The sequence below is a fragment of the Cyprinodon variegatus genome, unplaced genomic scaffold (assembly GCF_000732505.1).
Source record: "Cyprinodon variegatus isolate N-32 unplaced genomic scaffold, C_variegatus-1.0 Scaffold790, whole genome shotgun sequence".
NCBI lineage: Eukaryota > Metazoa > Chordata > Actinopteri > Cyprinodontiformes > Cyprinodontidae > Cyprinodon > Cyprinodon variegatus.
The window spans coordinates 543522-556839 of NW_015151243.1; the positions used below are offsets into that span (position 1 = coordinate 543522).

Genomic DNA, 13318 nt, shown 5'->3' on the forward strand with positions numbered 1-13318 from the left:
AGAGAGGAATTCTGAGAAAACACAGCAGTTCAAGGAATAAGCAGGTCAGAAGAATCAGTAATCCATCAGTGTGTCATTTTTAAAGTAATGACAGCAGCAGGAAGGATGTTTACTGATATACAGCAGAGGAACAGTTCTAAAGTTTAGCAGGGTTGTTTGGTTTAGGATGTGCTAATGTTTTACATGAATAGGTCCATTCAGACGCGACAGTGAGACTCAACTTGAAATGTTTTCAACTTGCTGTGATTGTGTTTTGTTTGGTCCAATTTCTGTTCTGCGGTATTGATTTTTCCTAGAGCCACAGGGTATAAAAAATAAAGGTAATCAGTCTTGAAGTGCTTTACTTTCATACAAAGCTCTCCCTGGGCCATCTCAGCTGGCTGGAAGAGTGAAACTATTATCAACTACAAAGAAAAGAGAAAAGTAAAACAAACAAGCAAAGTCAAAGCACATGAATCTATTGTTTGTGTATGTATTCACAGGTTATAAAGCTCATTCTAATCTTGCAAAACAACTCAGCATAGGACTGTAACATATCGCCAACCTTTCCGCAGTTCCACCATCTCAATGAATCTGCTCTTTTCCGATTCTGCCTCAACATGGCAGACCTGAATGTTTGAGAGATAGACTGTTGAAGTCCTTTATTTGCTTTGGAAAGCTGAACAAAATCATCAGTCATCAATATCCCTTGGTTTGCCAGACTCTCCAAAGATGGAACCGATAAGTTGAGGTGGTGTTCAAGAGCTGTATTGTATATTGGTTTACGCTATATTGTATGCTATATTGTATATTGGTTTTATTTGTTGTGCCATGTGCCATGATCGTGGTTTTGGACATTGGAACCTGTTTCCATATTTCCTCTTGACATGATGACCGAAGAAGAGGATAAATTTTTGGCTCATAAACATCTTTAAGACCTCTGCAACCCTCCCCTTTTCAGCCAACTGCCTCCACAGGAACTCCCACAGAGGTGTGCCACCGCACTCTGTGTTGAGGACAGTTAAAACCACACAACACACAGAATTATTCTCTCTTTCCCATGAAGCTGCCTGAGGGTCCACATCGAAAGACGGCACCGCCATGGAGACTCTAAAAAGGCCAAGATCTCCAGAATGATGGCTGACCTTTCAGAACCAAACTCCTGCAAAACAGAAAGTCTCCTAAGAAAAGGTTTGTAGGTCTGGCACATCTAGGAACAGAACAAACAATGTATTTTGATGATTTGGATCATTTCATTGTTTACTGGTGAGTAAAGACAAAGCTAACAGGATGGACTGCATGCTACCCTTGACCCTTTTTTTATTTCACTAAGGTTTTAACACTGATATAACATTAGTGTTCATGTGTTCGTCATCTGCTCATTACATTTCCATTACCAAGTATGATCAAGAGTCATTTAATGGAATCCTCATGTCTATTCGCTGCTAGCTATTTCAAATAGGGTAAATAATAATTTAACTAAAGGTTAGTGGTTCCTGATTAAGCAAATCATTTAATATAGCATTATTTGGCCAAATAATGTTTTATTCACCATGGGACGATTTATGAAAACCGTCCGAACCGTTCGGTTCGACTGTCTCGGTTCGATTCGCATGTGTTTCGTTCGGTTCATGCGCTGCTCCTTTTTCTCATAGGCGAAGGGTTTACACTCCAGAGCAGAAGGTGGCGGTACTGCGACCAAAGCCAACCACCAGTAGTAAACAAGAAGAAGAAGAAGCGAAGCAGCTTAGCCAGGTGTAGCAGAAAAAAATCAGTTGTTGTGGAGAATTGTGTCGGACTGGCGAGTGGGAAAGAACAGGAGTTGGAAGACGCGCCAGCAGCACTTTATAGGTCTGCTGTATGGGACCGCTTTGCATTTAGGGTGACCTACGATGACGGCGGAAAGAAAGTTGGGGATAAAAGTGCAACAGTGTGCAAGCATTGTGCAACACATTTTGTTTATGCTAACAGCAACATGACCAACATGTCATGCTAACCCCGAAATCCCTCATACTCCGTCAGCAACCCCCGCTCCGCCCTGCTGTGCTCCAGACTGGCTGCTCAAAGCAAAGCCTACAGCCCCCACTGTGGCTCCCGTCCGCTCCCCTCTGAGTCCCTTGGAGATGGTAGAGAGCATGCGCGAGATGATTAAATTCAAAGCAGCAAAACATACGGAAATGATCCAGGGTTTCCGTGGATCATTTAAAATAATTACAATCCATTATTTTTTGGGGGATTTTTTCATTAATTTCATAAATTTTTATGGGATTTCGGTGTAACAATCAACATATATCGAATCGAACCGAAAACCATGACCACGTGTTATGTGCTCCGGGCACATTATTATTTCTTTTGTTTATTTAATTTCGTTCATTTGCAGCATTGTGGCCCGCCTATAAATAGGCCGGCGTTCAGAATGTGAGAACGCTCCAGTCCGCCCCACTCCGCCCTGCTGAGACGCAGTTTTTCTTCTCGCTCCTGAGTTCGACCCGTGGTAGCGGGCTGAAACTGACACTTGAGGCTGCCATGTGGTAATTTTTTTTTTTTTTTTGTGGTTTCCCGATTTTGGCCTGGTGGGACCGGTGGTCCTGTTTTCGATCTTTTCTTTAATATAGGTTTTTCCCTTTTTTTCTTTTTTTTGCTTAGCCCGGCTTCAGCTGAGGCTTCGACGGCCCTGTATAGGGTTGGCCCTCGGCTGTGCCGTTTTGTTCTTTTTTGCCGGCTCACCAGGTCCATCTTTCTGTTAATACTTTTTGGAAGGTTTTGTTTCTCTTTTCTCTTTTTTTTTCGATTCCTTTTTTTATGGGACACGGGATTTGAGGGCCAACTGACCATCTTTTTTCTTTTTCCCTTTTAGGAAAGATCAGAAAAGTGGATAAGTTAAAAATAAAACTGATTGAACTTCATCTTCTTTTGTCACGTGTCCTTAAATATGTTGTGTCTGGTGTGGACCTAACACCACGAAACCGTGAATCGAACCGAACCGTGGATTTTGTGAATCGTTCCACCCCTAGTGTGCATGTCTAACTGCTTGAGAGTTTTGTCTGTTCTTCCATTTCACAATGTTTCTGTGATTTTTCCTTGCACCTTAGGATGAACAGACCCTTTCTTGCTCTGAAGTCAGGTTGTTTTCTGTTCCTCTGGCTAAAAGAAAAAAAAACTGCAGAGATGCAGCACAAATTGTTCCAAATGCTGGTCCAAAACCATCAATGTATATTGTTAAGCATCACTGCTTCCTTTAGAAATGTGTGAGGGATCCACTTAATGTGCACCAACACTCCTCACAGATGCTTGCTTTCTAGCTGCGCGTTGATAAGAAGCCGGATGTTGCGGCCCCTCTTCAGCCTGTAGAAATCATTGTTCTGGCTTTCTGAAAAGGCTTTCAGAATGACATTCTGCTTTTCTTAGTCCAATTTAGAAGCGCTCCGATCCTAGTAAAGGGCTTCCGCATTTCTGGATTTAGTATACATGTATTTGCTGTTTGGAAGCAGCAGTGAAAGATCACTTCCATGACATTGGTTGCAATTTAAACCTTAGTTTCTAATACCTTTTTTAAGGATTGCTTAAAATCTTTGCTTGCAATCTTTCAAAGGAACAATTGCTAAGGACAAACGTTGTCAATGTTTTGTTCTGCGTTTTTCACACCATCATTATCTGGTAATAATCACAACATGCAAGTAATTCTTTTAAAAATATATAAATGTAAGTGTCATTCAATAGGTTTAAAAATGTGTTCTCCTTTAATCAATCAATCAATCAATCAATGTTCTGATACCTCATCTTCATCTTCGCATTACATTTGTTTTAACTACGGTCAGTTTGCTGGCGAACTTGACACAGCTACTGTATACCATGGACAACGCAATCAGCTACTGGTTTCAATAGTGCAGGTGGGTACCAAGCCCTACTGGGAAATTAAATCAGCATCTCTGTAGAGCTCATAAGCATCAAGAAGCAAGAAGTGCTTTAAAATGTCATCAATGGTGGTTGTGCTAGCTTTGGTCATAAACACACATACTAAGACAAATCACTTGAATTCCCATAAATCTCCACAACAGTAATTAAGGGAAAATAAGCCTAAGCTAAATACTGGAAATAAATACTACAAAATACAGGAAGTATGTTTCTATAACATTCAAACTATCTATGAGCCATATTTCCTGTGCACTGTCACGTCTGTTTCAAAACACACCATAGTATGTGTGTAGGCAAAGTTCTAAAAAAGGATTAAGAGATGTTGTTGCAAACTTGCAAATGTTAGAAACTTGAAAGAAAATAGGTCAGCTTCCCTCTTACTGTATATGAGTTCAACTACGTGTCATAACGTTTACTATTACATTCTTTGTGAACATGAGAGTTCAAACAATCAGTCCTCTACTGATATTTTTCTAAACTAAAAAGCAAAAATTATATATATATATATATATATATATATATATATATATATATATATATATATATATATATATATATATATATATTGGATCAAATATAAAAAACGACGTTCTGTCTTTATTTTGTTGGGTTACACTTGTAAGAATAACAGTCACAGAAAATAAATAAGATATTTGGGTTAGAAGGTATTTCAGGAGCGAAATGTCAAATGAATTTATTCTAGAGGCCAAGAACCATCAATATGCTGTATATGGTTAAGTTCAATCCAGGATTTATATGATCAGGTCATTTATTTTGTTCCTTAATATTCTGGATATAAAATAATAATAATTTTGTAATTTTACCTTAGGTGTTTTTTGTTGTTTTTTTGCAAGTACTTCGAAGACTTTTCTCTCCAGCTTTATGCAGGAGTTATTTTTCTTTGAATAGGCTTTGCAATACTGAATTTCATTTAGTCACATCCAAAGTATAAAAAAGAATAAACAGTCCCTTTTATGTATTCAGTTGTTTATCTTAAAAAAAACAACGGATTTTTGGATTAGCCTTTTCTTGATTTAGTGTTGTTAATATTGACTTTAGTTTAATGAATTTTTGTTTAGTATGTTTTGGAGTTTGGATACTTTTTTTTGGTTAATTAGTGGCTGTTAGACCGCCTATAAATAGGCTGCATTTTTGATCTGGGGTGCTGCCCTTTGCTCGCTCATTCATCTGCACAATGGAGGAGGCAAACCTGTCTCCGGCTGCTGTAGGCCGCAGCTGACACCTCCGACCTGCCATGCGATATTTTTGTTAGCCTTTGCTTGGAAGTTGTTTTCGTTTTGATTTTGGCCTGGTGGGACCGGTTGTCCTCTTTTCAATACTTTATTTCTCTTTAGTAGTTTATTTTTGCCTTAGTCCTACTAGTAGGGGCCTCAACGGCCCTGTATAGGATTGACCCCCTGCTGTACTGTTTTGTTGTTTTTGATCGGCTAACCAGGTCCAACTTTCTGTTAATACTTTGTTTTGTTTTTTTTTCCTCTCTTTTTTTTTGGACACGGAGGCTGAGGATATTTAATTCTGTTTTTTTTTTGTTTTTTTTCTCTACAAAACATCCCGCACAACTGTCTTAACAAAAGAAGGTTTTTGAAAGAGAGTAAACTACAGAATAAATAAAAAATAATAATTTTGTACCCTCAGTTTTGTTTATGTCCTCAAATATGTTGTGCCCTTGTGAACATCTCAGTATATTATATAAAAAAAGGGTTATCTTTACATGCACCCTACAGAGTATATTTACTCTGACAACCAGGAAGGAAAGAATAGGGACTGATTAAAATAGCTTGGATCCTTTGTTACATCAGGGGGAGATGTCTATCCTCATGTGTGCTTGATTGTAACCAAAGCATGGCTTAAAAACAAGTTATCTGAGTTATAACTAGATGGCGTGTGAATAACTCAAGGCAAAAAAACTAAAAGACTGTCCTAGGTTCAGATGCTAAAATCTTGTATGTGCTGAGAGGCAGGACACTATAGTGGATTCTTGGATTGACATCAATGAAGTATCCACAAAAAAACTGTCCTAAATATGCCCCCAATGTGGAAAAGACAGAAAAACCTGTTAATGGTATGGAAATGTTGGGCATGACTGTTTCAAGAACAGGGAAAAATCACTTCCAAAGACAATCCAAAACAGGCTGGCCTATTCAACATTCCTGAGGAAATGTAGAAGAGGGGACCTCAGATAAACAGAAGCGGAATAGAATAAAGACTGCTGGTAACCTTGTGTAATGTAGGTTAATGTCAAGATAGAAAAAATAGGATGGATGTGAAAGAAAAAAAAATCCAGTTTTCAACCTAACAGTTCAATCCCTACATGACTATTGCTGCAGATTTGCCACAAACTGTTTCCAATCTCATTGCTTCCAAGTTGGTGAGTATATCCTACTAATACCAGTTGAGGCCTATCCTCCATATACCAGGTGTCATATTGCAAGCACTTAAACGCCATCTAGTCGTAGGTCTAGAAGTTGGATATTTTATCCTTCCTCTTTCTTCTTAAACCTTATTTAATTCCAACTAAACCAGTTTAACAAAGGAAGATGGACAGATGGCTGCAGCACACAAACCAAACAGGTTGTGGTGGAATTCGGGAACACCAACTCTTGTACCGTGAACCATCAATAAATAAATCAGGCTGGGTTCAATTTGACATATGACTTTAACTGGGAATTATTACAAATTATTACAACCCAGTTTGAGTTAAGAATAGTAAATAACTTGCTCCAAGGAAAAGAACCGTGAGGAAGCCCCGAGGCACAACAGCCTTTTTTTAGGGGACATAACTTCTACATTTTACAGTAACAGAATAAAATAAACATCATTTTTCCAAACAAGGAAAGAGAAGACTTTGAAGTAGACTTCAGAGATGGGAGTCGTCATATTGTTTGAAATACATGGAGGAAAATGGAACTTTGCACTTTAGTTCTGTTCAGGATGTTCTGCATAGCTTTGCGATTTTAAAAAAGTTGTGTCATTTCTGTTTTGATTTGTTCCTAAATTAAGCTATAATGCCACATATCGTCTTTGCAATGCAGCATTTTCAAATAACAGCTGTTGGACCTCACAAGAAAAAAAAGGTTCTGCACCAAGTCATCAGAGGAACCAGAGCTCACAAAAAAAAGAGAAATAACCTCACAGCTGACTACAGAGTATGTAATTGCTTTAAACAAGACAAACCTTTTCATTAGGACCAATAATCATGGAATGGCCCATTTGGAGTCTCATCATCAATCTTAGATGTGTTTCATACACATACTGTTTGAAAAACCTGCTCTGAGTTTACGCTCAAAACTGTTAACCAGTAACAACATGAGCCCCATCAGGAGGCTGGAACACAACTTGTAGGCCAAAAATATATAATGAGGTCTGGAAGATCTCATTTCAACCCAGAGGCAACTTTCTTCCTTAGTTTACAAAACAACTGACAAAGAGAAAAATGCTGATGAAACTGGGTGGAAAACATGCCACTGAGAGAAACTTTTTAATTCATCTTTCTATAGTACCCATTTTTTTTTTTTTTAAGAAAAAAATGTTTTGTTTTGGTTTTAGTTTTAAATTGAAAAACTATTTTCTTTATTTTCAATTCAAGTCTCTTTTATGCGACTTATTGATTCGTTAAACAGTCTGTTCATTTTCTGTTCCCTTTAAGCTTCTTTTTTCAATCTAAAGCTTTAATTTAGTCTATTTGCGTTAAATGTTTCTCTTGTACTTTATTTGATGTTTATTTTGCCTCATTCCTTAATACAGCTCCATAAAACCTTCTTCAATTTACATCTGTTTGGAAGAAAGAATGACTGGTTCTAATTTTTTTATATATTTTTTTTAACTTTAAAACTGACGCAATAAAACCATAAACAATAAAAAAAACTGACAAAATAAAATATGAAGAAATAATCTAACATTTTTCACTTATGTATTATGTGAAAACCTCAGTTTGCATTTTATGGATTTTTGATTTTCTAAATCATGGGAGGAAATAAAATAGCATCCTTAAGGGTAATTCGTATTCTAGTTCCAGTAATGGAACACTCTCAGGGAACCTTTTATCTAGAAAAATGTTTATGAAATTTCCAAAAACACTCCAGTAGAGAGCTAACTAAAAATAACGTCTGCTATTTTTTCTTTATATGGGCAATCCTGCTGTGGCATTTTTATACAACAGCTGTTGCACCTCACAGAAAACCAACGGCCTTGATGATGTGTTAAGAGTTTATTACAAAGCAATTGTAGACACCAAGGGTTTATCGAAATATTTTTCTTCATGCCTGGTTGTTTACTCATTAAATCCTCTAATATTTCCAGTACTTTACATCAGGGATGCAAAGCGTCAAACAGCAGGGACCTGCTGGAGCAGACAGATCTAATATAACAGCAACATCTGAAGCTGGCGCTGCTGCATCATCTGATTATGTCAGAGGAACCAATCTTAACGTCCACAGAAGAAATTAAAACTAAAAGAAGTGGGAAATTATCATGACATTAGATGTGCTGTTGGTCCTAACCGTTTTAACTGCTAACATTTTATATCTATATCATTATTAAATCATTTTATTTTCAGCCTTAGGATATAAAAATAATCCATTGGCTAATTCTAAATAATGTACAGGATTTGACAATCCTCTTTAATGGGCATGTATACCAACATTAATAAATAGAAAGTCCATGAATTAAAAGTTTAAAGTCATAAATTAGAAAAGTTGGTTGATATTAAAACATGATTTGATTATTTATTAATTCATAATTTTTTTTCTAGTTACTGATTATGAAAGTTTACCTTTTTGTTTATTAATTTGACTTCTCTGTAGATAATCTGCGGCTCTGTTGAGAGGTCATCAGCCATCAGTATCTTAGCAACTGCAGAAAACTATCATATATGCATTTGGAAAATGAATAAATAAAAATAATAATAATAAATGATATAGAAATAGAATCCCCGTTCCAGAAAGATTTCAGCAATTTTACTTTGACCACAAGAAACAAACAAACATAAAACACTCCAAATCAAGGAGGATGTGAAAATTTTAGGTTCTAAACGAAACCTAAAAGTACGAAACCTATATTTTCTGTAGTAAACATTCATTATTAGCCAGCAGACTGCAAAATATATTCATAACTGCAACTACAGTTATATAGATATAACAGCTGGGACTAGTCTGAGACACATTTTGTGGAATTATTCCACCTTTAAGCTTTATATTTGCTTATATCTGCAGCATAGCAGGGATAAGAGAGAGGGCAGAGAATAAAATATCTATTGCTTTGGATGAGTAATTTCATAATGTGTTGGTGGCAGAGGGCTCCATCATTTCTAAATAGCAAATAGCCCCATTCACTTTAATGCCTTATTTTTGCCATTGACTCTAACAACTCAATTTTATGTCAGATCATTTACCAAATCAGATGCAGAGTGTTGTAGGGGCTGGACAGATGCATTCAGAATGTCAAAATAAAACAGATGCAGGTGCTCCAGGCTACCTCTAAAGGTGGTCGGTAGAAAAACGTCTTTAATGTGTGCTGAGTTTTTTTTGGCTGTCTGTACATGACCTAGTTAATCAGGAGGGATGTTTAAGGCAGCTGTGAATAAGTCCACAGACCTGCTTCTCATTCTATCAATTAAAAGTCAGTTATAGCGATAATAAATAGCAACACTGTGTTTTTCCAATTTTGATTTGTTTAAAATTAAATATTTATAAATACTCATTTCATTTATGCTTTATTTGGATTAGTTAAAGGGATAACTTTGATATCTCCAATAGCACATTGCATGCATCTGCATAAAGTATTGAATTGAAAACTCTATTCTCAACCCTGATCTTTCCTTTTATCACTGAGATACGGTGCTGAAGCTTTCTAGTAGTCCAATGTCAGGAGATGAAGCCTCTGATTCCTCCTGCATCTTTAAACATACACATATTTAATACAATCCAAATCCATTAGTGAAACGACACAGATAAGAGTGAACGACAGGTGGGAAAAAAGTAAGAAAAATTAACATCTGTGTGAGTTTACCCCTCAAGCTCAATTTTCTGCATGTAAATAAGTGGCTTATTATGTCTGCATCCCAGTGCAACATAAACTGAACCATTATTTTTGAAAGACAGCAAAAAACAAACAACTTAATCACACCTTTTATAAAGCTGTGAGAACTCTCTGCCTATCATCCCTAAACTTTTCAGCCAATTATCTACCCTGTTAATACTACCGTTCTTGCCAAGATAAAATAAAATATATACTTTCTTCCTTCATGCTACCTCCTCTCAGAGTTATCTTGTTTATGGAAGCCCTTTTTCCACAGTGTAGCTTTGATGATTTGGACATTAATATGAGTTGTGGTATTAGAATAGCTCTCCATGCCCTTTCAGCCAGTTTTCTCTGTGTAGCATGTAGGTTAGAGGTTTTAAAACAAGATTAGAGAAAAGAAGCAATTTCAAACATGTTTCTGTTAATCTGACCTGAATATTGTTTATTCATCCAATGTGTGGCCAGTGATGTCTTTGGACTCATTTTACTGTAAAATGATATTTGAAGAAGTGATGGAATCCAAAAACAACTCTTTAATAGCTTGATGAATAATGAATGAACCACGCGAAGACCAATTTCCTCGGCCCGGGAAATAAGAAGAAATAAATTATGCAAAGTTCTTAATCTCTGATTTTAGAGAACATTCTGCCATCAGTGTCGTGGTGAAGCACTTTGAGGACAGCGGTGAAGCACCCTGCGGGAAGTCGCACTTACCAAGACTTTGAGGGCTGGCCTCGTGCTCCTGGATCTTCACGTGTCTAGCTCCAGGAGGAATATGAAACATCTTAAGGTAACCTTTCAAAGTTCGCAGCGGCAGCAGAAGCGGGGAGGTTAGAAAAGATGAGAGGAGACAGAAAAGTTAAGCAGATATGGAAACAAACTGTTTGCTTGCAGCGGTGGACATCAGCCTTTTGCAGAATTTTTCCTCACTTTGCTTTTAGCAGCGATGTTTGAAGAGGGAAAGGGGAAGTCGTGTTAATGTACCTCATACAAATAAATGAAAGTATCATTGAAACATGGCCAAAGAGGTTTAAAAAATCCATATGCTACAAGCTGTAAATGAATTGCCTCTTTATTGATTGGGCCACTGTTTCAATGAGGGATGATTAAAGGGTTATTCTACTCTATATACTACAGATCCAACAAAGTGGCCTTCTGCTGCAGATGTCCACCGCTTGCAAACCCGCCGCCACTCACCCAACACATTTCTAGACTCCTCTGTCTCATTTAAAAACACATTTCGAGCTCCTTTAGGCAGAGAAAAGGCTCCTCTGGTCTTCCCTTCAAGAAGAAACAAATCAGTTAGTCATCATTTCATTGTCTCTCTCGCTTGGAAGCTACACACTGTGGAAGCACATTTATAATGAGCGAATCAGGGACTGGAGGAATTCACAATAAATGAGGTGGTAAACAATTTTCTGCTGCCAGTCACCGGGAGGAGGGGGGCGGACTTATGTGCAATTGCTCATCCTCAGATTTGACTGAATGGACCTGACACTCTAGAAGCAGCAGGTGAGTCTGAGGTGATTATGAATGCGACTGGAGAGATCACTCAAGGTTATAGAAGTGGTTGGTAGGTGTTCAACTTTCAAGGCTCCAATCAAACTTTCTAAAATAAAAAAGAAGTAGAAAGGAAGAATTCTGGAGGACATCTGAACAACAGGCCCAGTGGTGGAAATAACATTTTGATTAAAAGCTTTATTGTAGATTGAAAGAAAGACTCTTGTCTTAAATTGGCTCTGTGGATGTGACTCATTGGACTGAACAGAGCACCAGTGTGCCCGTTAGGTTTTAGTGAATCATACTGTGGATGGCCAATTACATGGTGGATTGCTTCCAAAGGTCAGTAGCCTGGTTCAGAGTGACATTTCTAACTACAAAAATCCCCCCCCCGTCCCAACAAAAAAAGAAGAAGTAGACTACGTTTGGTAGACTGGGGACATTTCCACATCAGACATTGACATTAAAAGCCACACAACTCATAACAAACAGCATCTTCTACCTATAATGAGCCCATAACATTAAAACCAAAGCAGACACTTAATTAGTTTACAGGGGGGCAGAAGAAACAACAGTTTATGACACTGATTTCTTCAGATATCTACAGCGTTAGACATCCATCTGCACTACAAGATGGCAGCAGGGATACTTGCATATTGAGTTTTCCACCAGAGGGGAGTCATTTTGGGCCCTCTTGCTCAATTGTTTTCCTGTAAAAAAGTTGGGTTTAATAAGAAGTGAGTGGTAAGAAAAAAAAGGCCAGAAATTATTTCAAAGCATCTTCACATTGAGCCTGTTAGAAGGCTCAGATGTTTTTTATTGATAGATAAACTTCCATGTTGGAGCCCTCTGGATGGAACAGGCGGCTGTCAGGAATGGGTGGAAATGCATTCAAGTTATTTACTTATATATGCAGCTGAAGGGGAGAACTTGTTATAAGAAAAAATGAAGCACCTTCCTTTTCTGCTTATTGAGAGCTCAACAGGAAAGAGTTTCTCTCTTGAAGAGACTTTCTAGTTACTTTAATTTGTACTTTTTACATGTTTGTGTGGAGCTGAAAATAGAAAACACTCTACATGAAGAGGTTTAAACTATTAATGTTTAAAGGAAAGCTTAAGCATGATTCTTAAAGAAATTGCAGGTTTATTAATACACACAGTGCGCCTTTATTATACATGGACATATAAAAATAGTGATTTGACTAAAAACAAACCATTAAATCACTTTAAACATTTCTCCAAATGGGCTCATTTTTAGGTTTTATACAAATTTAGTTTTTATGTCACTGAGGGCTTCCGGACTTTTACCCGATGTTATAAGAAATAACATCATGGTGTGATAAGCCTGAACATCAGCCTAATTTCATTAAAATGCATCAGATTTCCTAAAAGCATGTTTCATATTTGATATTTCAAAGAAACAATCAATATAAATATGGTTAACTCTAAACACCTCATAATATACCTTCTGGACTTTTTTATTTTATTTTTTCATGTTGTCATGTAACAAACTGAAATATTAATGTATTTAATTTGGATTTTTTTTGTATGAAAGACAAACACATAAAAATAACCCTTCTTGAGTGCTTAACATATAACTCTAAAGCAGATGAAAAATAAGAAATAGCTAAGAAAATAATTCTAAAACAAAAAACACACAGAAAATATTTATATATTTATATGTATCTAAATATATATATATATATATATATATATATATATATATATATATATATATATATATTTTACTTTAAAACTGACGCAATAAAACCATAAACAATAAAAAAAACTGACAAAATAAAATATGAAGAAATAATCTAACATTTTTCAGTTATGTATTATGTGAAAACCTCAGTTTGCATTTTATGGATTTTTGATTTTCTAAA

The 13318-nt window shown here is 36.7% G+C and overlaps 1 protein-coding gene across 2 annotated transcripts in view; it reads right to left on the bottom strand.

Annotated features, from left to right (window-relative positions):
• LOC107098578 (A disintegrin and metalloproteinase with thrombospondin motifs 3-like) overlaps window positions 1-13318 on the bottom strand; it is a 232713-nt gene that overhangs the window by 41873 nt on the left and 177522 nt on the right. The window contains exon 14 of one of the 2 annotated variants that reach the window (XM_015396319.1): window positions 10648-10728. In XM_015396319.1, coding sequence (XP_015251805.1) covers window positions 10648-10728 — 81 coding nt within the window. Of the gene's footprint in view, window positions 1-10647; window positions 10729-11130; window positions 11215-13318 lie in introns of both variants that reach the window. The other variant, XM_015396318.1, reaches the window with a different exon arrangement.